At 37.2% G+C, this 22,650-nt stretch overlaps 14 protein-coding genes and 1 non-coding gene across 15 annotated transcripts; 7 read left to right on the top strand and 8 right to left on the bottom strand.

Annotated features, from left to right (window-relative positions):
- Positions 1–204: 204 nt before the first annotated feature.
- Positions 205–1,342, top strand: SPOG_00317 (recombination protein Irc6). Its single transcript, XM_013167826.1, has 5 exons — positions 205–243; positions 313–414; positions 472–861; positions 914–1,099; positions 1,136–1,342. The coding sequence occupies exons 2-5, from the start codon at positions 351–353 to the stop codon at positions 1,234–1,236; spliced, it is 741 nt and encodes a 246-aa protein (XP_013023280.1). The 5' UTR covers positions 205–243; positions 313–350; the 3' UTR covers positions 1,237–1,342.
- Positions 245–2,223, bottom strand: SPOG_00318 (SUMO-targeted ubiquitin-protein ligase subunit Rfp1). The gene has a single exon (XM_013167827.1). It carries the CDS (start codon positions 2,131–2,133, stop codon positions 1,360–1,362), a length of 774 nt encoding a protein of 257 aa, XP_013023281.1. The 5' UTR covers positions 2,134–2,223; the 3' UTR covers positions 245–1,359.
- A 34-nt stretch (positions 2,224–2,257) lies between these two features.
- Positions 2,258–3,282, bottom strand: SPOG_00319 (transporter Yos1). Its single transcript, XM_013167828.1, has 4 exons — positions 3,154–3,282; positions 3,052–3,111; positions 2,902–3,003; positions 2,258–2,854 (listed from the first exon to the last, which is right to left on the bottom strand). The coding sequence occupies exons 1-4, from the start codon at positions 3,188–3,190 to the stop codon at positions 2,799–2,801; spliced, it is 255 nt and encodes an 84-aa protein (XP_013023282.1). The 5' UTR covers positions 3,191–3,282; the 3' UTR covers positions 2,258–2,798.
- Positions 3,283–3,445: 163 nt separating this feature from the next.
- On the bottom strand, positions 3,446–6,853 carry SPOG_00320 (uncharacterized protein). The gene has a single exon (XM_013167829.1). The coding sequence runs from the start codon at positions 6,621–6,623 to the stop codon at positions 3,462–3,464; it is 3,162 nt and encodes a 1,053-aa protein (XP_013023283.1). The 5' UTR covers positions 6,624–6,853; the 3' UTR covers positions 3,446–3,461.
- A 145-nt stretch (positions 6,854–6,998) lies between these two features.
- SPOG_00321 (glucosyltransferase Alg8) lies at positions 6,999–9,122 on the top strand. The gene is made up of 3 exons (XM_013167830.1): positions 6,999–7,007; positions 7,050–8,238; positions 8,298–9,122. The coding sequence occupies exons 2-3, from the start codon at positions 7,118–7,120 to the stop codon at positions 8,680–8,682; spliced, it is 1,506 nt and encodes a 501-aa protein (XP_013023284.1). The 5' UTR covers positions 6,999–7,007; positions 7,050–7,117; the 3' UTR covers positions 8,683–9,122.
- Positions 9,123–9,245: 123 nt separating this feature from the next.
- SPOG_00322 (endodeoxyribonuclease Pnu1) lies at positions 9,246–10,626 on the top strand. The gene is made up of 3 exons (XM_013167831.1): positions 9,246–9,542; positions 9,649–9,895; positions 9,971–10,626. The coding sequence occupies exons 1-3, from the start codon at positions 9,261–9,263 to the stop codon at positions 10,402–10,404; spliced, it is 963 nt and encodes a 320-aa protein (XP_013023285.1). The 5' UTR covers positions 9,246–9,260; the 3' UTR covers positions 10,405–10,626.
- Positions 10,556–11,035, bottom strand: SPOG_00323 (TIM22 inner membrane protein import complex subunit Tim13). Its single transcript, XM_013167832.1, has 2 exons — positions 10,900–11,035; positions 10,556–10,822 (listed from the first exon to the last, which is right to left on the bottom strand). Exons 1-2 carry the CDS (start codon positions 11,014–11,016, stop codon positions 10,706–10,708), a joined length of 234 nt encoding a protein of 77 aa, XP_013023286.1. The 5' UTR covers positions 11,017–11,035; the 3' UTR covers positions 10,556–10,705.
- Positions 10,884–14,615, top strand: SPOG_00324 (G-protein coupled receptor Stm1). Its single transcript, XM_013167833.1, has 2 exons — positions 10,884–12,890; positions 12,952–14,615. The coding sequence occupies exons 1-2, from the start codon at positions 12,272–12,274 to the stop codon at positions 13,149–13,151; spliced, it is 819 nt and encodes a 272-aa protein (XP_013023287.1). The 5' UTR covers positions 10,884–12,271; the 3' UTR covers positions 13,152–14,615.
- On the bottom strand, positions 13,131–14,332 carry SPOG_00325 (zf-C2H2 type zinc finger protein/UBA domain-containing protein). The gene is made up of 3 exons (XM_013167834.1): positions 14,029–14,332; positions 13,341–13,938; positions 13,131–13,255 (listed from the first exon to the last, which is right to left on the bottom strand). The coding sequence occupies exons 1-3, from the start codon at positions 14,134–14,136 to the stop codon at positions 13,215–13,217; spliced, it is 747 nt and encodes a 248-aa protein (XP_013023288.1). The 5' UTR covers positions 14,137–14,332; the 3' UTR covers positions 13,131–13,214.
- A 206-nt stretch (positions 14,616–14,821) lies between the features above and the next one.
- Positions 14,822–16,295, top strand: SPOG_00326 (MSP domain-containing protein). The gene is made up of 3 exons (XM_013167835.1): positions 14,822–15,295; positions 15,341–15,456; positions 15,524–16,295. Exons 1-3 carry the CDS (start codon positions 15,106–15,108, stop codon positions 16,121–16,123), a joined length of 906 nt encoding a protein of 301 aa, XP_013023289.1. The 5' UTR covers positions 14,822–15,105; the 3' UTR covers positions 16,124–16,295.
- Positions 15,898–17,362, bottom strand: SPOG_00327 (tethering factor for nuclear proteasome Cut8). Its single transcript, XM_013167836.1, has one exon. The coding sequence runs from the start codon at positions 16,920–16,922 to the stop codon at positions 16,125–16,127; it is 798 nt and encodes a 265-aa protein (XP_013023290.1). The 5' UTR covers positions 16,923–17,362; the 3' UTR covers positions 15,898–16,124.
- Positions 17,363–17,932: 570 nt separating this feature from the next.
- Positions 17,933–19,084, top strand: SPOG_00328 (Pex19 protein family). The gene is made up of 2 exons (XM_013167837.1): positions 17,933–18,099; positions 18,228–19,084. Exons 1-2 carry the CDS (start codon positions 18,024–18,026, stop codon positions 18,833–18,835), a joined length of 684 nt encoding a protein of 227 aa, XP_013023291.1. The 5' UTR covers positions 17,933–18,023; the 3' UTR covers positions 18,836–19,084.
- Positions 18,977–19,562, bottom strand: SPOG_00329 (uncharacterized protein). Its single transcript, XM_013167838.1, has one exon. It carries the CDS (start codon positions 19,515–19,517, stop codon positions 19,146–19,148), a length of 372 nt encoding a protein of 123 aa, XP_013023292.1. The 5' UTR covers positions 19,518–19,562; the 3' UTR covers positions 18,977–19,145.
- Positions 19,563–19,688: 126 nt separating this feature from the next.
- On the top strand, positions 19,689–19,787 carry SPOG_16223. The gene has a single exon. It is a non-coding gene; the product is annotated as a tRNA-Ile (tRNA).
- A 452-nt stretch (positions 19,788–20,239) lies between these two features.
- Positions 20,240–22,147, bottom strand: SPOG_00330 (spermine family transmembrane transporter Caf5). The gene is made up of 2 exons (XM_013167839.1): positions 21,410–22,147; positions 20,240–21,353 (listed from the first exon to the last, which is right to left on the bottom strand). The coding sequence occupies exons 1-2, from the start codon at positions 22,041–22,043 to the stop codon at positions 20,416–20,418; spliced, it is 1,572 nt and encodes a 523-aa protein (XP_013023293.1). The 5' UTR covers positions 22,044–22,147; the 3' UTR covers positions 20,240–20,415.
- Between the last annotated feature and the right edge of the window lie 503 nt (positions 22,148–22,650).

Raw genomic sequence — 22,650 nt, forward strand, 5'->3', positions numbered from 1 at the left:
AGTATCTATTCTTTAAATTCGTCGTGGTTGTGTTACTATTAGTCGTACATAACACGACATATAATATCTGAGTACACGCTTTAGCGTAGGTAAATGAAGGTTCATATTTATCCCATTACGTGCAACAACGTTTAGCCTTAAGATAATTAAACTAACGTCGTTAACCCGGCTTATTCTAGAAAAAATAGCTGTATTAGAGCATATGCTGTGTGTAAATTTGGGTAGACATAGAATGGTTTTTATGTACGTTCTCTCTGCTATAGCTGTTACCTTGTCTAAGTGTTCTATATATATTGACTTTGAAAATACTAGGTTCCTCGAATATTCTGTGTTATATTGTTCAATAGAAGATGGATTCAAAACGAATCCTAATTATAGGGAAGCCAAAATCTGGTAAACTAACATTTGTTAAAGGTAGCTCAGCAAAATAATTTTATATAAAAGGAATTCAAGCAGAATGCTAAAACGTAGCTTTGACGGGAACTTTACCTAGAGGATTGAGCTTGACATCAAGCGAAACATCACATGCTGGTTTGACGCATGAATATACATTGAGAAATAAATACTTTCAAAGAGAGGTTGGAATATGGATTGACGAATACACGGACTTGGAAGAAACACTGGAAGCATATGCTTCCCAGGATGCTAATGAAGTTATGAATGCCATTAGTGTCATCGTCTATACATTCCGCAGATTTGAACCCCAAGAATGGTCTTTGTGGAATAAATTTAGTGAAAATCTGGAAAATACTATTCCCATCATTGGACTTCATATGGATAGCTCATCCATGACGAGGCCTCCTGAGAGCTTAAACCCTGAGTATGTAGTATTGTCCCAGACGGGAAAGAATGAGTTTGGAGGTATGTGTTTGAGAAGTTACAGGCTCTGAAAATGACTGCTTACAGTCTAAAGAAATGTTGGGTTTTGATCGTGTTTTGGATATTTTCAATTGTTGCGAATGGGACCTCTATCATAATGAGAATACCTTAGAAGACACGGAAAAAGAAGCATCCAATACAGTGCCATATAGAGATTCCTCGATGTCTCTGAATGATTCAGATTTGAATTCTCTCGTTAATCAAGCAAAACAGCTTCGAGGTATGTTAGTCATTAAACTACACTGACCAATGTTAGCGTTAAATTTAGATGTGCAAGAAAGGAAAAAGCAGGCGATGTCAATCATCAATTCTTTAGTGGATGAAGAATTTCAAGAATCAGATCTAGATTCATGTTGACAATTCGGCTCATTATATCTCCATTTTCGCTCCATTTACCCAAAAATAGAAATATATATATATATATATATAACGAGAGTAAACAAATAAATATTAACATAAAACCAATCTATCAATCGTAACCTAGAAGTATAATTCCCAAATTGCATTTTTTGTGTTCAAATAACGATTACAACCCAACGCCGAACATTTGGCTTCTGGTCGTCGACTTGTTTTGAGCACTTTCGCGCAAGATCCACAATAGACATGGCCACATTTGGTAGCCCAGACGCTTGCCTTTTCAACGCTTTTCGAAATTCCCAATTCTTCATGACAACGAGGACATGCCATGGCCGTTTCAGAGCCAAAGCTTCGAGTATATCCCTGTGAGGCAGGCTTTGGGGGAACATAAGTAGCCTTTCGTTCTTCTATGGAAGGTGAATGAGTTTCTGTTTCAGGGACATAATCAGAAAAATAATCATTAACTCCAGAGGCACTGGTTTCTCGGCCAGGATGAGAACTTTCGTACCTCATTCTACCCAACAGCATTTCAAATAAAGTCGGGGACATTGCGTTCGCTGATCCCAAATCAGGAAATGAACGTGTCATGATTTCAAGTAGACTGCGAGAACCTCTGGAAGACCTTCGGGAGACGACTTGCGGGCCTAAATACACCATGTCTTCAAGATAAGACAATGGGTTAGATGCCAGGTTACGCCGTCTCCGAAGTCGTCGGCGACTACGCCCCCTTTGGGGTCGCTCTTCAGCAGGAGTCACCGTAAATGGATCATCGGGTATAGCATCCACATCAATTACTGTAGGAGCAGACGATTGCGGTGGCTCGTTTATAGGAGAAGGGGTTCTTGTCAAATCGATCACATCACTCGAATTTACATCTATGGATTCATTTAAGGGCATGGATATTCCAAACACAAATTTTACCCTTATTTATAAGCTATTTGGCGCTTAGCAACTTTACTTTTCTTGTGAGGCAAGCTTATATTATAGTATTAACGTACCCGAACGTACTGTTTGCATCGATAAAATAAGTACCATTATGCTGGATAAATATCGTGTACTATATGAAATAGCGCACAACTACGAAAACTTTTAGTAAACAAATGAGTGTACGGTATTTTTAAGGGCACCGGCTTTTGAAGATTTAGTGTAGTGTTATATTAACGAATACAGGTAATTGAAAGCATTGTTCATTTCAATGTATTTTTAAGCTTATTATGAGGCATCCTCTGCAATATTGAATTCATGCTAATATTCTCTGAAGTATTCATTAAAAGGTATCGTATAATGGATCTCGCCATATAAGAAGAAATGCAGCAATTAAAGAGTACATAAGTAGAAACAAACACTTAGATAGAAATTGTTGGCGATAGTGATGTCCTTTCTGCTGTTTATTCCATCGGAGGAACGATTCATAGCTCATAACCCCACGTAAATATCTAACTCGAAAAGATAGATCCCAAAGGTAAGACTTGCATAACGTCTAGGATGCTTTAAACAAGAACCTTAAATATGTATGATTCATGATCCTTATAGTAAGGATATGCAATCCATCCCATATTTGCTTAGCCCAAAATCAGGTTGTAAATAATAACGAGCGTATTAATGGCAATTAATGGAACTACAGAATTATTAGATAAGAGTTTCCATCTGAAAAATGTTACATACAAGTCATAACAGTTCGAATAGCTCGAATTAGATGGAGAATTCTACTTTTGATGGTATCCTGGGGTTCGCCAAATCCATAGGAAGTATTCTGAGACCATCCAACTGAATAAAGTAATTAGAATAAGTTTTATTTTCTTATTTTTCACTTACGTCTTCCTAAAAAACGATCTTCAGAAAGAATCGCGACTGCGTTCAACAAAAGCAAAATAACTAAGCAAAGTTATCTTCTCATTCTCTTCATTCATTCCTTACTATAAAGTATATTTCCAAATCCAAACATAAGCCCCATTATTAAAAAATAAGCCTTTTATATAGGATTCAACAAACTGTCAAATGCAAAGCAGTAAGTGTGAGCTTCAGAATGCATATGCGGAAGTTTCTTATAGTACCTTAGTAAACAAATCTATAATCATATAAGTGATAATATGTTTAAGAATTTCCTATGTTTTTTTATAAGTTTTCTAGTTTTTATAGTTACAGAAACCACAGATACGATGTATTAAAAGCAGACATTCATTGTTTTTGTTAACAACCGGTAAAAAAAGCCATAATTCCCAAAACTAGTCATAGTTTAGTACCATCTCTTTCATGCGTTTTCGTTCCATCAATTCTTCTTTTTGTCGCGTCTTGGTAGACTGCGCTAGTACCGAATGAGACGGAACATCCAAGACCTGCGATCGTTGCTTATTCCCTTTCTTGGTTAAGAGAGTAAACTTCACGTTTTCTTCACTTTCCATTGACATACTATTTAGATCTGAAAATGACGTATCTCCAGTCGAACCTCTCAATGGAAGAGGAACATCGAAAGCAATGCCTCTCTCATGAGCCCTCGAAGATAAACTATCGTTCATCATACGGTTTAACTCTTCATCGATTTCATTTGTATGAACTCGCTCTTCGTCTAGTTCTTCGTCGTCGCTATTGAAAATCTCAGAATCATCCAAATCTATACTGTTTTCCTCTTCACTCTCTGAATCTTCTGATGTATCTTCATTTTCTTCGTTATCTTCCCAATCAACAGCCTCTAATTCATTTTCACTTTCATTTGACTTTTCTGACTGGAGATTAAAGCTTTCCTCGTCATCTTGATCATGATCGTCCACTCCACTTTGTAGTCTTTCAGCCAAAGCAGTCCATGCTTCATCAAAGTTTTTATACACGTTCATACTAGGACGAACTTTTGGAACCACATCCTCAAACTCAAATTGCATATCTAAAGGTACCTCTGGCTGTGCTAGAAAATAACATTGATAAGCCAACATATATGTCAGCATCGTTTTTCTAGTCTTTGAGCGTATAAGTGAAGAACCACACGTTGAGAGAAAGAGTGCAATCATGCGAAGTCGAAATAACTCGTTTTCTTTACTTATTGCAGCAGTCGGAGAAAATTGAAGGATGTTTTTAAACTTTTCCGGGGGAAGTAAATAGAATAAGATTCCGATGATTGACCTTACATCTAGTAGTCTAACACAATAAAGCTCAGCTAAAAACTTTGCTTGTGCCAATCGCTTTTGGCTATCGCCAAAACTGCTAGAGTCGATGTACGTCAAAATTGAATCCACCGTGTCATCAATCACATAGATGCAAAAATCAGGATGGAACTTATATAAAGAAGTCACTAAACTTGCAAACGAATTTAAGCACTCATATTTCATATTCCACACTTCCATAAACGTCGAGTATAGCATATCATAATCGTTGTTCCAATCGAATTTTCGTAACAAGGCTATAGTAGCAGATAGATTCGTTTCATTTAAACGAACATGTAAAATATATCTCAGAAACTCTTCTTTTAAGGAACGCTTCCTAGCTCTTGCAGAGCTCTTCTTTGGGGGATTCACAAAGTACAAAGCGTTGTCTAATATTAGCTGTTCCTGCGAAGGAAGAGCGGCAGCTAATTTTTTTTTCTGTACAGCTTCTAGAAATGAGGACATTTGTAAAGAAGATTTAGGAAATCTAAAAAGAAATCGACCACAGTTTTCTAAAAGCAAGGACAAAACTTCCAGATCAAAAGAAGTAAAATCTAATAAACACATTTTATAACAATCAAACACATAAGGAAAAGACATCAACCGAAATTTGGTAAGTTCTGAAACGTAGCGAACAATCAAAGTTCTAGTATCATATTCATGCTTAGCTTTCCTATGCATCATGCGACGAAATGCACCACGGGCGTGCTCTACGAGAGCAGAAGCAATTTCAGAAGCAACAGGTGCTACGATTCTAGCAAAGCGGATGTAATAAGGGACCAAGAAGGAGCTTGTTCTAGGTAAATTACAAAGAGCTTTTATTAATCGGTTTCTCGAAGCCTTAGTATTCAAATAAAGAAACTCTAGAGCAGCCTGATCAACTTGAGTTACAGACATAAAATTTGGAAGCGTCTGCAAAAGAGTATCAATTTTGACGCTGACAGACTTGGATGGTTTTGTAAACTTTTGAGAATCCTCGCTTGAACCTTCTGATTTTGATTCCTGATCCCCGTTAATCTCGAGGCTTTTCTTATTGGCGACATCTAAATTTGGTAATTCAGGAAACGTTTCATAGAATTGATGCTCTTCTTCTGAATCCCATAGTTGGACAGCACCTGTCTGAACTAGAGTTTCCGCATTTAGTATGTTATTCTGTAAACTCATGACTTCTTCTCGTTTTTTATAGAACGATTCTTGCTTTTCCTTTATGCTCAAAGGGAATGGTTGGTCTAATGCTTCCGATATAGAAACACCATTCGTAATATCGCCTTCGATAGATTTTAAGAAATCCTCAGCCTTATTTGAGATATCCTCCAATGAGCTCCCCAAAAAGTCTTGCTCACTAAGGCAATCCCTATATTCTTCATATTCATGTTGGCGATGCTTTATGTAGACAAGTAAATCTTGATAATAACGGTCTAGCTGGGACCGAAGTTGAAGTCGCCAGCGAGGATCACAAATACTATCAATGTATTGATTTATCTGACTATCTCCTGGTAATGACTCGTGGGAAGAGAATAGTTCATACCTGTATGACCTGACTAATGAGGAGACGATTGGCAATAAAGAGAAATTGGAGGGGGGCGCGAGCACATCTTCCAGTAACAGAATAACTATTGGGGTTTGAAGTGCTTTCTCATCAAACATTGTTTTACGGTATTTTTTCCCCGAAGCGTAGACAACAGGAAGGAGATCTTTGAAATCTTCTGGGGTGCGGACAAGTCCATGAAGCCAGAATTCAATAAAGATCCTCAAAAGCGCCCTTGTTTTTGCAACATTAAGACTAGTTCCTTTATTAGTAACTGATTCTGAGATCACACCAGTGGACGCAGACTTTACAAGGTTTCCTGAGATGGAGTCTGAAGGCGAAGGATACAGCATGGAATATAAATTCGCCAGTAGCGGTCTGATAAATGAAATAGAAAATCTTTGGTAAAGGAAAAACACAATCTTCACAGCGGCCTGGATATCCTTCACTGACCTGCACTTTGAGAGCCCTTCAGCTATGGACAGAGTGATTTCAGGCACAAATTTTTCTAACGAAAGAGACTTAATTTCTTTAATAAATAAATCATAATTATCAGAGGTTAAAGAAGCTCTACATCTTTTCATAAAGGCAGTGTTTTTTTTCAAACTAGAGTCCAATGATTCTTGGACAGGAAAACCGTTTGCATCTCCATTCTTTGCCTGTAAAGCAAGTTGTCTGTCGTTCAAATATACATTAAGTTTATCCAACAGTTCTTCCCTTGACATAGCCTAATTCAAAGTTACAAGCCAATACGACTATATTTCATAGCAGAGGTTTGGCTGTACAGTAGGGTTGCTGTAAAGGTTTTGGATATGAAACAAGGCGACTATTACGGTTTCTGGTTGAGACTTTTTTTAGGATGAAACGAGATAAAGGAGTATATAACCGACTTATTTTTGAGATATTTTGGTCGCCACGAGCAAAGATTGATCGAAGTCAATGTACGGTACTTTCTGTCCGGAAAACAAAAATATCAAATTTCCCTGAAAATGTGATGAATGTCAAATAGCTGTTTATTTATTATTTAATCAACATTCAAAATAAAAATAGAATAAAAGAAAAAAATCTAGTCAAATAGATTCCCTTCAACAGAAATATCAGCAAAAACTGTATAATATTACAATATGCTATAATACTAACAAACATAATAGAATTAGTACTACCATACGAGCAAACTCTTTCCTTATGAATTTTTTGTCAACGTGGTTTTTAAACAGTAATGGCCGGGCTTTCTATGCTGTATAATGCAGCCATTGCAAGTACTTTTATGAAGATACTGCTTTTTCCATGCTATCGCTCCACTGACTTTGAGGTTCACAGAAATTGGTTAGCAATAACTCATTCATTACCCATTTCTCAATGGTATACTTCAGCAATTTCAGAGTGGACATTGGATTATCCTCCATTTTTTGCATATTTCGAATTTGTTCTTTCTTGGATTGCAAAATTACTTGGTTTTGACACAGAAATGCTGAACCCGTATAATTTGAACTATGCGTCTCCTTCAGTAATTATATTTCAAAGAAGCTCAGTTATTATTTCTGAATTGGTACTTCTTTGGGCCTTACGAGAATATGTCTATTCTTACCCTGAAAATAGTAGAGGAAACGCTGTACTCACGGCAATAGACACGTTTTTATCTCCTGGATTTGTTTTGATAGATCACATTCATTTCCAGTATAATGGCTTTCTTTTTGGATTATTGATCTGGTCTCTTATATTAACCAAGCAAAATCGACTACTTATGTCAGCAGCAGTATTTACAACACTCCTTTGCTTCAAGCATATATTTTTATATATTGCTCCAGCTTATTTTATATACCTTTTACGAGTGTATTGTTTTAGCATATCCGGATTTCGCCCACAAGTACTAAACACTATGAAGCTAGGACTCACTGTTAGTAGTATTTTCCTTTTAGCATTTGGTCCATGGATTTATATGGGACAGACACCACAGGTCTTCTCTCGACTTTTTCCATTTTCTAGAGGTCTTTGCCATGCTTATTGGGCACCAAATTTCTGGGCACTTTACTCCTTCTTTGACAGGATTGCTTATGCTTTCTTGCCTCGTCTTGGATATTCTTTTCCTGAGGTACCTTTTACAAACGCTCCTACGCGTGGGCTAGTCGGTGACACAACTTTTGCAGTTTTGCCAAATATTTCTCCCTCTTTTACTTTTTATTTATGCCTGGCTCTGCAAAGTTGCGTATTACTCAAGTTGTTTTTCCGTCCTACGTGGCGCGTATTTGTTGGAGCCACTACACTGTGTGGTTGGATCAGCTTTTTGTTTGGCTGGCATGTTCATGAAAAAGCAATCATGATTGTCATCATTCCTTTCAGGTACGTTAGCTTTCTTTTTATTTATCGTCTTACATTAACATGATGACTAACATTTGTAGTATTCTGTCTTTAATAGATCGTCGTTATTTGGAGGCTTTCCGTCCGCTGGCCGTTGCGGGTTATATTTCTTTGCTTCCTTTGATATTTACCCCTCAAGAAGCTCCCATCAAATATCTTTTCACTGGCGCATGGGTCGCTGTTCTGTTGACTTTTGATAAATGTGCTCCTGTTCCTCTTAGAAGGGTATTCTTGCTTAACAGAGTTAATCTTGCTTATGTGGCTGGGTTCGTTCCTTTGTTTATTTATAACATATTTTTTCATAACCTTGTATTTGGTGGGCGATACGAATTCTTGCCATTAATGCTTCTAAGTACTTATTCAGCTTGGGGAGTTTTTTGGGCTTTCATCAGCCTCTCTTGGCTTTATTTCACGGATCTAAAATAGCTCTTTCTGAAAAAAAAAAAAGAAAGAAAGAACAATGATATAGAAAAGGTTCGGTTATTGAGTTTGATGATTCTTAATGATATATTCTTAATGTCGCTAAATGGCAAAAAACTTGAAGAGCAATCCTATTACATTCTTTTTTTTTTCTCATAATTGGACAGCTTGAGTTCCATTATAAACGCTTAACATCTGTTTACAATTTGCTAACAAATATTTATATACTGATTACTTCTTTGTCTGCTCATGAGTTGCCAAAAAGACATTAGATGAATATTTGGGAAAGTAATCAATGTGCTAAAAAGTACATCTATCGGTTTCCTCGCTCGATGTACTCACTCTTCTAACAAGTTTGGGCTTGAAAAGAAAAGCAACCCAATTACTTAATTTCTTACAATAACATAGACAGTGAATGAAAAGAAACTTCTATAGCACCTTTCCTTCATCAATCACCCTTCTTTAGTACAGTGCAACCATTGTAAACAAACGGTTACCCAAGTTTCCATGTTACCCACCATTCAAAACATCCTTGAAATAATATTTAACGAACGTTCTTTTAGCATTTTCCTGTATATGGAATCATGTCAAGTAAAATTTTAAGATCTATCGGCCTGCTCGCAGTCGGTACAATATCGGGTGTTTCTTTGACACACTTGTATATCAAAACTGCGCAAGAACCTGCGAATGCTGTTGAGTTTTCTCGTAGGTCAAGAACGGACCCTACGGTACGTCCAGATGATACAAATTACGACTTTGATCCAGCGAAGTTTCTGCAGTATGGAGTTCCTGGTCCCGTAGCGGATCAAAGAATCGCTCATGGGTACATGTCTGTGTTTGATAGAAGAACACGCAACCCTTATTATGTAAGTTTAACAAATCATATAAAAATGGATAACCCGTATTTGGAGGAATGAATCCAGGTTGTTTTTGGTTTGGCTTGTTTCACTAACGATTGATCTTTGACTGTAGACCGCCGAAACAATTACAGAGGAATTGTTAGAGCAAAGAAAAGGAAATCGCAAATACTCTGAGTTTCATGTTGATTCCAATATTCCTGAAATGTTTCAAGCTAAGCTTTCAGATTACAGGGGTAGTGGTTATGATCGTGGCCATCAAACTCCTGCAGCAGACTGTAAATTCTCTCAAGAAGCCATGAATGACACATTTTTGTTGTCTAATATGTGTCCTCAAGTTGGTGACGGGTTCAACAGAAACTGTAAGTGAATCTTTACATGCCGGCATGTCTTTCCGGGTAGCTCAAAATAGTTATTCCTACTAACTGATAAATTAGACTGGGCATATCTCGAAGAATGGTGCAGATCCCTTACCAAAAAGTACGAGTCCGTCAGTATCATGACAGGACCATTATACCTCCCACAGAAGAATGAAAGAGGACAATGGGAGGTCCGTTATCGGATGATTGGAAATCCCCCCAATGTAGCCGTCCCCACTCACTTTTTCAAAGTCATCATTGCTAAAGAGAAAGGTAAAGACAGCATGAAGCCTGCTGTAGCTGCCTTTGTCCTTCCCAATAAGCCTATTGCTGACAACTTTCCTTTGAAGAACTTCTTAGTCCCTGTGGAAGTTGTCGAACGCTCCAGTGGATTGGAAATTCTTCAAAAGGTCCCCAAAAGTAATCGACAAGAGCTTTGCAAGCAGATTGAATGCAAACTCAACGCCAAAGCATTCCTTGAAGAAGTTCAGCGAAAGCAAAACAAGTCTTGATATGCTCTACTAGAGAAATGAGGAGCAGCTAATGTTTCAAGCAATATTGTATTAGATATTCCTAACCAACCCCCTCTTTTTAGTATACTTAAGTATATATAAAGATACTCTTGGTCAGTCGACTATAACCCATAAAAAATTGAAAGCATTTATTGACTAGTAAATATATTGAGCGTATGTCCTATGAAGCTACTGAAGATTTTTTTGTTCATGTTGCATACGAGAAATGTAAGTTCGAGAAACAACGTTCCAAGCATCCATGTATCGTTCCATGCACTTTGAAACACAAGCCTTGAAAAAGTTAATATAACATCCTAGTACACTTCAGTGCAGAATCAGTTTCACTTACCTTTTCGTTACCACTGAAGGAGCTTCCCGGTTGAGGAACACACTTGTCAAAGCAGCTTTCGTTGATTTTCTAGCAAAATAAGTTAGAATAAGTTTCTTTTTCTACTTTTCTTATCCTTCAGAAATCGAAGAAGATATCTGACATACGCTGATTAATTCACCGGCTTGAGCAACAGCAAGCTCTTGACGGATTTGTTTCATGAAGACATTTTTCTTGTCTTCTGAAGACACTGAAGGTCCACTGTTACCACCAAAAATTCCCATTTTGATCTGTTGAAGTTGTTTAAGAAGAAAACCTTGTAGATGTTGCCTTTCGTATTCCTTGCGGGTAAAAGGGCAAGTTGGTATGTACTGGAATTTGAAAGAAGGTACCCTACCAAGGGGAAGGATTCCAAAAGGACGGAAGGATAGCCTTGAATAGGAAATATGGTTTCTTTTTAACTTCTTATAAAGCAAGTTGTTTTTTAATTTGCTCGATTTGAAAACTGAAGCTTTTGAAGAATTGCAATCTTCGAACTCACGATTTTGTTGCAATATATTGTAAACGTCCCCTCATGAGTTTTTTGACGTCCTTAGGACTTATTATAACTGCTTTATGAATAGTTTCTGAGGCATGTAATATGAAAGCTTCACTAACGGATTTCTATGAGTTTTCTGAAAAATGAAGGCAAGCTGGCATTAGAACAAGGTTGCCAAAGCGTTTAAAAGAGCTAGGTACTAAGTTTTGTATTTCACGAGTCGAATTGAAAAGCACCAAAACTTACTTATAACTACGGGAAAGGTGTCTACTAGTCGGGAACAAGAACGGCGATGAATCCCAAGTACAACGGTTTTATGATTTTCAAAATTTTTATTCATGTTCTCTTCATTCTCATACTTTCCTGTTTTGAATTTGCTGGATAAAAACGCAGCCTGTCTACTCAGTTGAAAAAAGAGCATCAACGTTCCAAGCTTACTTACTCGATTTGTATGCGAAATACTTTTAGAATTGATGTTTTTTCTTCAATTGTTGTCTATTGGTTTAGCATGTTTATGAATGTTGAAAAAGTTTTTCATGAATCAAGAATTTTAACATCTGAATCATCAAGTCCATGGCTTTTTTTTTTTTCTCACCCCTGCCTGTAACTAAATTTCTTGGAATTTATCTTGTCTGAAATAAGGCAATCATGGAACGCTTAGCGATATGTAGACATTCATATCTGTGCTCTTCCTTACATGCCTACTACTATCATCTTTTTGTTAGTGGAATACTAACAAAAAATACCCTAATATATAGTTACATATAGTATTTGCATTAAATTGTTTGCATTTCTACTACTGTTTACTTTTCCTGGCAAAAACCGATAGATATTTGGTGTAGTTTTCGTTTTGCCCTTTGTGTGTGCCAGGACAGCGATCAGTGCTAATTTCTTGACTGATTCAAAAAATTTGAAGCGATTGTAGCATTTACTTTGCATTGGACACTCTCAATTGTTGATAGCCGTTGAAATTGCCATTTTTAGTTTGTTCGTTATCCAAGATGTTTGGAGTCCAATTGTCGGAATCCATATTGAATTTTTTAGTTGACTTTTCTTCTTTTCTAGGAGCACTCTCATTAGGATGCTGGGTTGTTTTGTTGATTCCCCAATTGCTGGAAAATTACAAGAATCAATCGAGTGATAGCATTTCACCATTGTTCCTCATTCTATGGTTAGTTGGTGATGTATTCAACATTGTTGGCTCTATTTGGGGAAATGTTTCTTCAACTGTTTTAGTACTCGCGATTTATTACATTGGTGCTGATTTTGTCTTGCTCCTACAAGTGTACTACTATCGTTGGAAAGCGTTTCGCAAATCCAGAAATGAGCATGAGCCGTTATTGCAAAGCCGTTCACTAGAAGAAGGTCTTCATGAGCCGTTAGATAAAAATTTGATCTGGTGGGATCGTCTTTCCCTTCGCGGTCAATTTGGATTCATGGCTTGTATTGTACTCATAACGACTTTTATTGGAAATGTTTTAATCAACAATGCCTCTTCCGATAAGAGTGACGATCAAGTAAATAAATGGCCTTTTATAGCGGGTTGTATTAGCTCGATCTTATACTTTGTCGCCAGATTCCCTCAAATTATCAAGAATTACAAATCGAAATCTACCGATGGTATGTGATGAAACAAAGCTTGTTCCAGTTTTGACTGCAGATTTTCTAACTCAAACTTTAGGACTCTCTATAATCTTCTTTATTCTTTCCATGCTAGGAAATACGGCTTATACGTTGAGCATCTTGGTGTATCCCGCTGCAGATTATGTGAATTACTTTAAGGGTAATCTCCCATGGATTTTTGGCGCTTTCAGTACGATTTTCTTAGACATATTCATTTTCTACCAATTTTTGCTTTACCGTCATCACTCGCACTTTTAAACAAACGTTGGAAGAAAGAAGAAACCCCCAATATAAATATATGTTACCTATAGAGTTTATCCATTACTGCCAGTGTGGTAATAGTACGGCAGAGGGAAAGATGTCTAATGGTTTTATTAGCATGTACTCTAGAGATAATATGAATATATTCCTTTGCGATTGCAACTTTGAATTGCCAATAACACATACCTTTCAATTGAGAAATGGGACGATCGAAAACATCGGCGCCGTAGGTTGCGCGAGGAAACGTTGTCATAAAAGCTGTAGGCAAAGGCACTTGAAGTTTCTCAGAAACTTGCTGCGCGACATCTCGTAGGGACTGCTCTGCTGGAATGACAAGGTTGCAAACTTGGCCCTGGTGACGAATAGAGAAACGGCCTGAAGACGGAGGAGCACGAGAAGGGGCTGCGGTATCCGCAGCAGCAGAGGTAGAAGTAGAAGACGGCTTTTTTGTAGAAGGGACGGTAGTAGAAGAAGCACTGTTCGCCGCTGACGAGGTAGTAGCAGCACGTCGCTTTTTATCAGCCTCAATTTCAGCCAAAATTTTTTTTCGCTGCTCTTGATCTTCAAGCTTTTGTTGGCGCATTTTCTGTAGCTCACGAAGACGTGTTTGGTCTTGAAGCTGTCGCATAGCCTGAGCCGTTTCGTCATTGGACTTTTGAAGGATTCTGAAATTTTTCTTCTTATCTTCTTCTTCAAGAGCTTCCTGTTGCTTCTTCTTTTCTTGAGCCTTCTTCCTCATTTCCTCTATAGCTGCCTTTATTTCCTCAGGAGATCGTTGTCGAACCTAGAGAAAATCACAAAGTTAGCTAGACCACGAACCATACTATAAGAGAGCCAGGATTGTCCGTTTCTTTCCTTACAGCTCAGCACGTACCTGTTCTTCAGTTTCTTCGAAATTTTCATGGCCAGACTTGACGCCATGGAATTCTGCCATTTCAATTGAAGAAAGCAATTTTCCGCAATCAGAGCATTTCAGTGTCATTCTTATTTGCTGGATATTTATAATGGAGACAAGAAATAAGACAAGATGCAACGATGGAACAATGTGGGATTTGTTTGATTACAGACTTGATGACAATTTCAGCGTACAATCAACTGTTCAATACTGCTAAGTCTAAAAGGTTTCCTTCTGATTAACGTGTTTTGGAAGCGGTTGGTCTTTGGTTTTATTATGTTTGGTTCTTTCTAGAAACCCAAAAGTTGCCATGGAATGATGTAGACAGCTTAGCATGCCTCTCGTAAATCCAATTCAAGATGAATGCCACACGTTCATTTTCAATTGAATTTCTTTAAAAAAAGAACTTTTACAGTGGATGCAGACTTTTAAAACTCGTCTATTTCTCTGAGAACACAATTTTGAAGCAATCCTTCTTTTTATTTTCGCACTACTTACGGTGTGATTTTTTTTCATCTTGACCCTTTATCATTCATCTTTCTTTAAAAATAAATTCTCCTCTTGATGTATTGTTTTGGTTTTATTTGTTTTTTCTCTCTTTATTGGTTTGTTTATTTTTCTTTTTTAGACTTTTTTGATGACGTAAACTTTACGATATCGGTTCGTTTCTTAATGTAAGTTTTTCATTCCTCCTTTTACTTCCGTAAATGATATCACTCCCTCGGATTGTTTCTCTACGAGTGACTCTCTCCCTTTACGATTTTCGTCTTCACTGCAGTTCCAGATAATTTATCACGATTTTGCTGTTCTTTTGACAGTTTCCTTTAACGAATTGCTTGTTTAAGTTCTATTGAAAGAAACGTACGATCTAAAGACGCTATAGTAATTTATCGTTGAACGAAATTGTAGTTTTGTTGGACGAAAAAATCACTTTCTTTATAGTCAGTAAGTGTTTGTGTTTTGTGCCTTGTTGTGTGAGCTTCGTGTAGACTGTGTTTTGGATTTTTATATAAACGTTTCTCCTGGTTGTGATTTCTCGGCTCCGCATCGTTTAATATGTCGATTGAATGCAGAAACTCAATTTTCTTTCCAAGACCACTTACTCAACTGGTTAAACGTGATTTTCAACTTGATAACCCGTCCTCGGTACCTATTGGCTTCAAAGTCAAGACAACGGCTCCTAAACAGTATTGTGTGCGTCCCAATGGTGGCAGAATTGAGCCTAATTCGTCTACGACGATTCAAGGTAAGCCTTTTTTCTGTTATCTTATCCTAACAATGTTATATATAGTAATCTTGCAACCTTTGGATCACGAGCCAGCACCAAATACCAAGTGCCGTGATAAATTTCTTGTTCAAAGCGCAGAACTTAGACCCGAACTCGAAGGGATTGATACTACTGAAATTGTATGCACTCTCATTAAGGCACCGCCTTTTCTCTCGATATGTACTTACTAACTTGCTTATCGTTTAGTGGAGTCAAGTAAGAAAAGAAGACGTTCATGAGCGTAAGATCCGTTGTGTTTTTGGAGATCCTTCTGAAGAAGAAACTTCTCAGCACAATCGTCACAAAAATTCTATATCAAGCACTACAAGCAACGCCGCTTTCGCTTCTCAGGCTCCCAATGCTGCTTATGGCAGACAAGGCCAGCCTTCTGCAAATGCCGCTTCCCCTACCCTCACGCAGCCTCCTCAAATGCCCCGGTCCTCTGTTGATGCTCCAGCTACCCCTAGGGTAGCTGGAAAGGCGGCTCCACCTATTTCTACGGATGACCCTGTTGCCACGGCTCCCAACGTAACGTTTCCTAGCCCTTCTGCTCCTACATCCAATCCGATTAATCCTCGGTTCCAATCGGCTGCAGCTACTTCTCCTGCAGCTACTTCTCCTCCTGAACCAAAATCAACTCATTTTGGAACATCCAACACCACCCCTTTACCAGCTACAAAATCTACGTCCACTTTTGGTCGACCTACCAGCGGTGCCAAAGTTGTACCTCAAATTCACAATACTGTCACTGTACAAACTGCGGTTTTATTAGCCGTTATTTGCTTCTTAATAGGCCTTCTATTCTAATTTAGATATATTGATGCATGTTCAACCATCCAATACCGCTTTCGTTTCCCATGTTTATACCATTCGTTGCCCCATAATAATGTAAGTGATTTTGTGGTGCCTGTATTTGTTGAATAGCAACGTTTCTATTTTGTAAAATTGGCTCGTTTTCTCGTAATTCCTTTAAATATACAACAGCTTCTTGTAATCGGTTATGGGATTTTTGATTATGTTCTTCAATCTCTTCGATTGGCAATAGCGGCAGGATCGGCCGCTCTTCCAATTGTTTCAACACCACTAACCACGCTCCTGTAAGCTCGTAATAAGCCTGACTTTTGTAAACATTATGATTGGGGTTATGAAATTCTGGGAGCTGATGAACAACGTTGGTAGCAGCGTCCAAGAAGGCAAAATTATGTTCAAAACAAGTAGAATGAGGGGGTAAATAACATGGGACTAGATCATTTAGAGCATGTAAAACAGCCATATACTTTTCATGAATTCGATTAAATGCATACTCTCCTTTTTTATCACCACCATAGGGAAAAGAAGAGTGCAACGTTTTGGATAGTTTTTGCAAAGTGTCAATGCATGTTTCCAAGGAAGGTACGGGTAATTTGTCACGAATATCGCGTGCCAAATCTGGATGCTTTTCAACGCACTGAAGTAGCAAGGATAGCAACTGTTGCTTTTCCGTATACTGAAACAATCGAGGTAAAGGCAAATGATTTCCAACGGGCAATGGACGAGCTTTTTTTAGTACAGGTTCATCAGAATCAGCTTTACGCTTTTTCAAGTAAGAATAAGAAATCGCTTCCATTTTTTTAAAACAACAGCGATGAGGGAAAAGTTCAAATGCAAACGAGAGGAAGAAATGAAGAGATATTAAAGTTTATGCAAAAAGAAACAGTCAAACAGGATTATGAAGAACAAATAAATTAAGACTGGATAATGAACAATATCTGAAAATCAAATAAGCCCTCTTAATTACGGATAGACCGAAAGGAATTTGCGGAATATCAGATGAATCAAGGAAAAAGGTAAATAACAATGTTTCCTAAAATACAAAGAAAAGCCGGGATATTAAATATATACTACTTTCAAACTTAACCAAAAGAAGTCCTTATTATATCGCCAAATACGTGAAAGGAAGAAAATGTCTTTCTTACGAGAAAATGATGGATGAAAAGAGCAATCGAACAACCTTTCCTTCGATTTTTTATATATAACCCAAGTAATGGAAAACGGTAGATGGAAGGAGTAGTTTGCGAGTGGCCCCAATGTATTTAGGGAATAAGGAACTTTGGCGATGCGATAGACTAAATTTAGCGGAGTACGCTAACTTCAATAAACTTTTAGGTTATTAGAGCGTATAAATAAATAAATAAAACTAGAATGAAAAAGTCACTGTAAACAAACAAGCAAAAATCTGGAAAACAAATGAAACGAAAATAGAAGCTTGAAAAGACGTCAAGAACTTTTCATCTGAACTGGATGTTTTCTGCGCAGTTCACTGAAGGTTACTCGATAAATTGAATATCAAATTGATTGAATCAATTGTAAGCCGAAAATTGTGTAGACAAACAAGTTTTGATTAATCAATGTGCATCCAACCGACAAAACCTTCTCTTTTGAAAGAAACTGGATTGTATCCTCGAATTCAAATAGTTCTCTGGGTAACAGAAAGTTCCAAAGGACAGAACGAACGGACTCAAGAAGAAAAAATTATATAAAAAATTTTGAGCAGCTTTTTATAGAAGTTTAATGAAAGTTCTTTCTTCGATTGGACCTCACGAAGGACTGGTTTTCTGCCTATGTTTTATTTGGTGTATATTCTATTAAAGAGGTTTCTTCACTCAAGAAAATTGACCTGGACGAACAATATTCAGACAAAAAGCAAACAAGAATAAGCTTCTTGAGAATGCCAAATTCTAGTCAAGACGTGCATGGCGTTTCAAACGATTCCAAAGGAAAGAACGAAGTAAATGAACTCGATGGTATGTCGCAAGTAAAAGTACAAAAGTTCGCTCGCTGTCCAAAAGTTTGTACTGGGGGTCAAACTGTACTAGGGGTATCATAAAATGTTACAAATAGAGGAAATAAGACTAACAATATGAACCACTAGACATTCTAGACGAGCTTGATTTACCTCCCAAAGTCGACAAGGAAGAAGGGAAGCAAGAGCATAATAACAATGATAATGACAAAGAACCTAGGAATCACCAAAAAGGAAGTGATGGAAATCTTGATTCTTTGATTGAGGACATGATGGATAAGTTCCAAGGATCGGGAAATTCGGATGCATCTGAAAAGGAAAAACTAGCATCGATGGGTTTAAAAAACGATAATGATCTTTTTCAATCTATTTTTGGGAATACTCATGAAACTGATGGAGCCTCCAATTCAGAAGGTATAAATTACGATGCTTTAGAGAATGCTCTCAATTCTCTCATGTCTCAAGTGACGAGCAAAGATATCCTTTACGAACCGCTCAAAGACTTAGAAGGAAAATATAAGGTGTTTTTTGAGGATGAGAACAATGCAAAGAATGAAGCGTACGGAAAACAATTCTTAAAGATCCAACGGTGTATCGGCATTTTTGAAAATCCTGATTACCAAGTCCAACGTGATTCTCCACAAATTGCAAAGCTAGTTGAAGAAATTCAGGAAGAACCGCTTCCACCCTCCCTTATGGACTCTTCGTTCGCAGCGGCCGGTTGTCCTCTTCAATAGATTCAGCCTGCGAATATTTTTGACTACTGCATAAAAACTTTCGCATATACGCTTTTCAAAAGGTTGCAAATGCTCACTTTTGTTTACCTTAAGAGTCCTAAACTACATTTGTACATAAAGGAAAAGTTGAAAAAAAAATAATGTCCGAATCCATTCATTCATGCAATTGTAAATAAATAATAACGAAAAAAACCATGATATCCACCTCACCTCAAATACGGAATAAATCCAATGTGTTTTTTATATGACGGTGAAAAGACCAATGACCAGCACTTTAGTTCATTTTCACCATCAATACGAGGATAAAGTATCAAATAGAGGCTGCATACTCAAATTCAACAGGAACTTCCTGCAACTCCTCTTCTTGTTCCGCCTCTAATTCGGCAGGATCCAAAACATATTCTTCTGATGCCAACTCCAGTTGCTTTTCATAATCCTGCTGCATGTTTTGATCTATAAATCGATTCATTTCTATATTTCCGCCTCGGTATTCATTCCATTTACTCTCACGTCGCATAGTTTGTAGGTTTCGATTTTGTGTACGCGTCATGTCGCGAAAATGCGCCCATGCACTCCTTTGAGCTCTCGCTTTTTGCGGCGAAATCCGTACAGGGCTACTTCTTTTGTTTACCGCATGCATATCGATATCAGACTTATCAGATAATTCTTTGAGCTCTTTCATTTACATTGATACCATCTACTCTATGTTCTGCTTCAGCAACCGAATATGTATGTGTATAGGGAAAAAACAATATTCAGTACCGTAAGCATTTACCCTACGAATTGTATCGTTGGAATTCACTAAACGTATTCGGCAATAATTACCTTAATGCTTCAAGAGCTGATACGTATAGCTCCTGTGGCCAAGCTGGTTAAGGCCTCATGCTTATATGATACTCCTCAGAGGAGGTGTGTTACGTGGAAATCGCGAGTTCGATCCTCGCCGGGAGCATTTTTTGTACTTTAATTTTTAATTTTTTAAATCATCTTTTATTAAATTTTAAATTACTGTCAGATAAAATCCTAGCCTGATCAATTCATACTTGGAGTCTATCATACTAAAGGGTATATTGTTTTACAGTGTCACCTGAAATAGGACAGACAAATAAACGTTAATTATAGATGTGAGTCTGAAATACAATGTGAATGAATTGAGGATTTTGTTTATTTACAACGACTTTTTCCTGACAAATCCTTCAGTTAAAATGATTTTTCTTGTCGAACAAAACAATTGTTTACTGATATATTAAAGTTCGCCAACTAAATGTAATGGAATATACAGTTAATAAATTCAAAAAGACCCAATTCGAATTTGGCAATATAATCATCTATTTCTATTTCTTAATCTATTCTCAATTCTATTCATAATTTTTTTTTCGTGAAAATTCCTTAGTTTCTTTTTTTTTTTTTCAACAACGGCAACTTATTAACAACATTAAAAATGTGCGGCATTAACTAAATAACGGCGAAATAAACAAAAGGAATTTTCACAATTTGTATATCTGTATATATCATAAACCATAACAACAATAAAAACCATATTAATCATATAACGTTTTCATTACTTCATTATATCAAAATTAAGAAGCTGCGAATTTTGATCTTGTTCTTAATTTCGTACCCATCTTGTATAAAACAAAGGGTATGGGAATCATTATACAAGATATGACGCCAAGGATTGTACATCCCCAACCGACGGGTGCATAAGAGGGTCCTGTATTATTAAACATAGCACGAGCAAAGAGAGGAAATGCAGCGGCCATACCTGATCGAAATAAATCGTTTCCTGCAAATACGGATGCGACGTATTTTGGATAACAAGAGGCGAGATATTGAAACGTAGTTTGAAACATTATAAAAGTACCCATGGCATAGAACACAGTACTGGCTATCGGCGACATCCAATGAACAGATGCACGACCGGTCCAACCGAACCAGAAAAGACAGATAGGAAAACAGACAGTAGCTGCAAATTGAAACTTTAAAATCTCTTCAGGTGGAACTTTGCCATTGGAAGCCAAATACTTTGGAATTGTAACTTTATAGAGCCCAATATAAAAGAGAACTAGCGCAATAAAAACGCCTACCATAATTCCCATATATGTAAGGCCGTTTTCTATAAGCGTGAAATGGTAAACCCCTTGAAAAACAATTGGAAACGCTTCAAACCATAGATAAAGGATGGCATAGATCAAACCAATGTAAATGTTTAACGATAAAACGATTGGTTCAGAGATACTAAGGTGAATGGGACGCCAAACAGTTTCAAGGGCTAATTGCGAAAATTTTGTTTCACGAGACGCTACTTCACCTTCTGTGACATAACTCGGGTTGCCCCTTGATTCTCTTAAGCCTTTTGCACGTTTGTATAGCAAATAGGATTCTGATGTTTCCGGCATTGAAAAAAGAAGGAAAATAAAGCTAAAAGCACAAAGTATCATCAAAAACCAAAATTGCCATCTCCAATCTTTTGCCACGACCATTGCAGCGCCGAGCAATGGACCTAAAACAGGGCCAGCTACACAGTAAGTCAGAAAAATGCACCTTATTTTTACTTTTCATATCGATACTTACCAACAGCGCCTAGAGACCAAATACATATTAAATAAGGAAGAAGCGTTGGCTGCCAAATATCAGCCAAGGTAGCACCTCCAGTAGCTAAAGCAGGTGATCCAAAGAACCCAGCCAAAAATCGCATTGGAAGTAGCACACCAAGGCTGCTTCCCAAAGCTGTAGGAATCTGAAGGCAAATAAAAACAAAGAGTGTTGCCAAATAAATCCTTAAGCGACCAACCTGTGGTAGTTCTGAAAGAGGTGATAAAATTAAAGGCCCCACAGCATAACCAACTACAAACATAGTCAATCCTAAGGTTATAGGAACCTCACCAACATGCATCACCTTCATCATCTCAATTTCACCAGGTGTAAATATAGCAGAGCCAACGTATACTGAAAATGTAAGAAGGCAAATCTGAATGGTAATCAAACTCTTTACCAGTACAGGCCAATTTTGCGGGTGCTCAGGATCATTTTCTCCGTTCCAAGTAACTATGAATTCCTTTTGATTTACATCATTCTCTTTGGATTTCCTTGTATAACTTGATATTTGGGACTCAACTCTTGTTAATTCGTCCGCATCTTTATCACGTTTCCTTTTAGCTAAATAGCAAATGGCTTCTCCAAACAGTGTGTATCGAAGAAAGTTCATTTGTTGGTCTAATAAATTTTTAACGATTTTTTTGTGTAAACAAAAATTCCCTCTAAAATCTAAAATTAATTACAGTATTATTTAGACGTCAATTCTAGTTCTTCATTACAGCGCTCCTACTATATAAGCGTATTCATTCGTAAAGATGTCATACAATGTTTAGTAATCGTTTCACGAAATATTACAAATAAAGGAAAATTTTAGTCATACTGTGTATTCGCTTATGTTCCACTTATTTTAGTTGAAGATAATGTCGATGACCTTCACTCGGAAGTGTCTGTCTTTATTAATTAAAACAGAAAAAAAGAAAAACTTATTGTAAGTATTAAGTAACTTATCACTTTCCGGCAGCAAGTCTAGTCAACGAAGCTAGTATGAAAGAGACAATTTCATATAATTACCTAGAAAACTGATAATTTTAAGAAGAGCTCTACATATTCAGGTTCGATTGGATTTCACTTTTTGATTTAGTGCCACAAAAGCTTGCACGAAGATTAGGCTTATTCCTTAACGAAGATACGAAAATTATAAAGCTCCTTTCCATAGAAAAATTTCGCCAATGAATTCGTTTTTTTCTAAAACACTATAGAACTAGGGTCGCCGAAGG

This window comes from Schizosaccharomyces cryophilus (assembly GCF_000004155.1).
Source record: "Schizosaccharomyces cryophilus OY26 unplaced genomic scaffold supercont4.3, whole genome shotgun sequence".
Classification (NCBI taxonomy): Eukaryota; Fungi; Ascomycota; class Schizosaccharomycetes; order Schizosaccharomycetales; family Schizosaccharomycetaceae; genus Schizosaccharomyces; species Schizosaccharomyces cryophilus.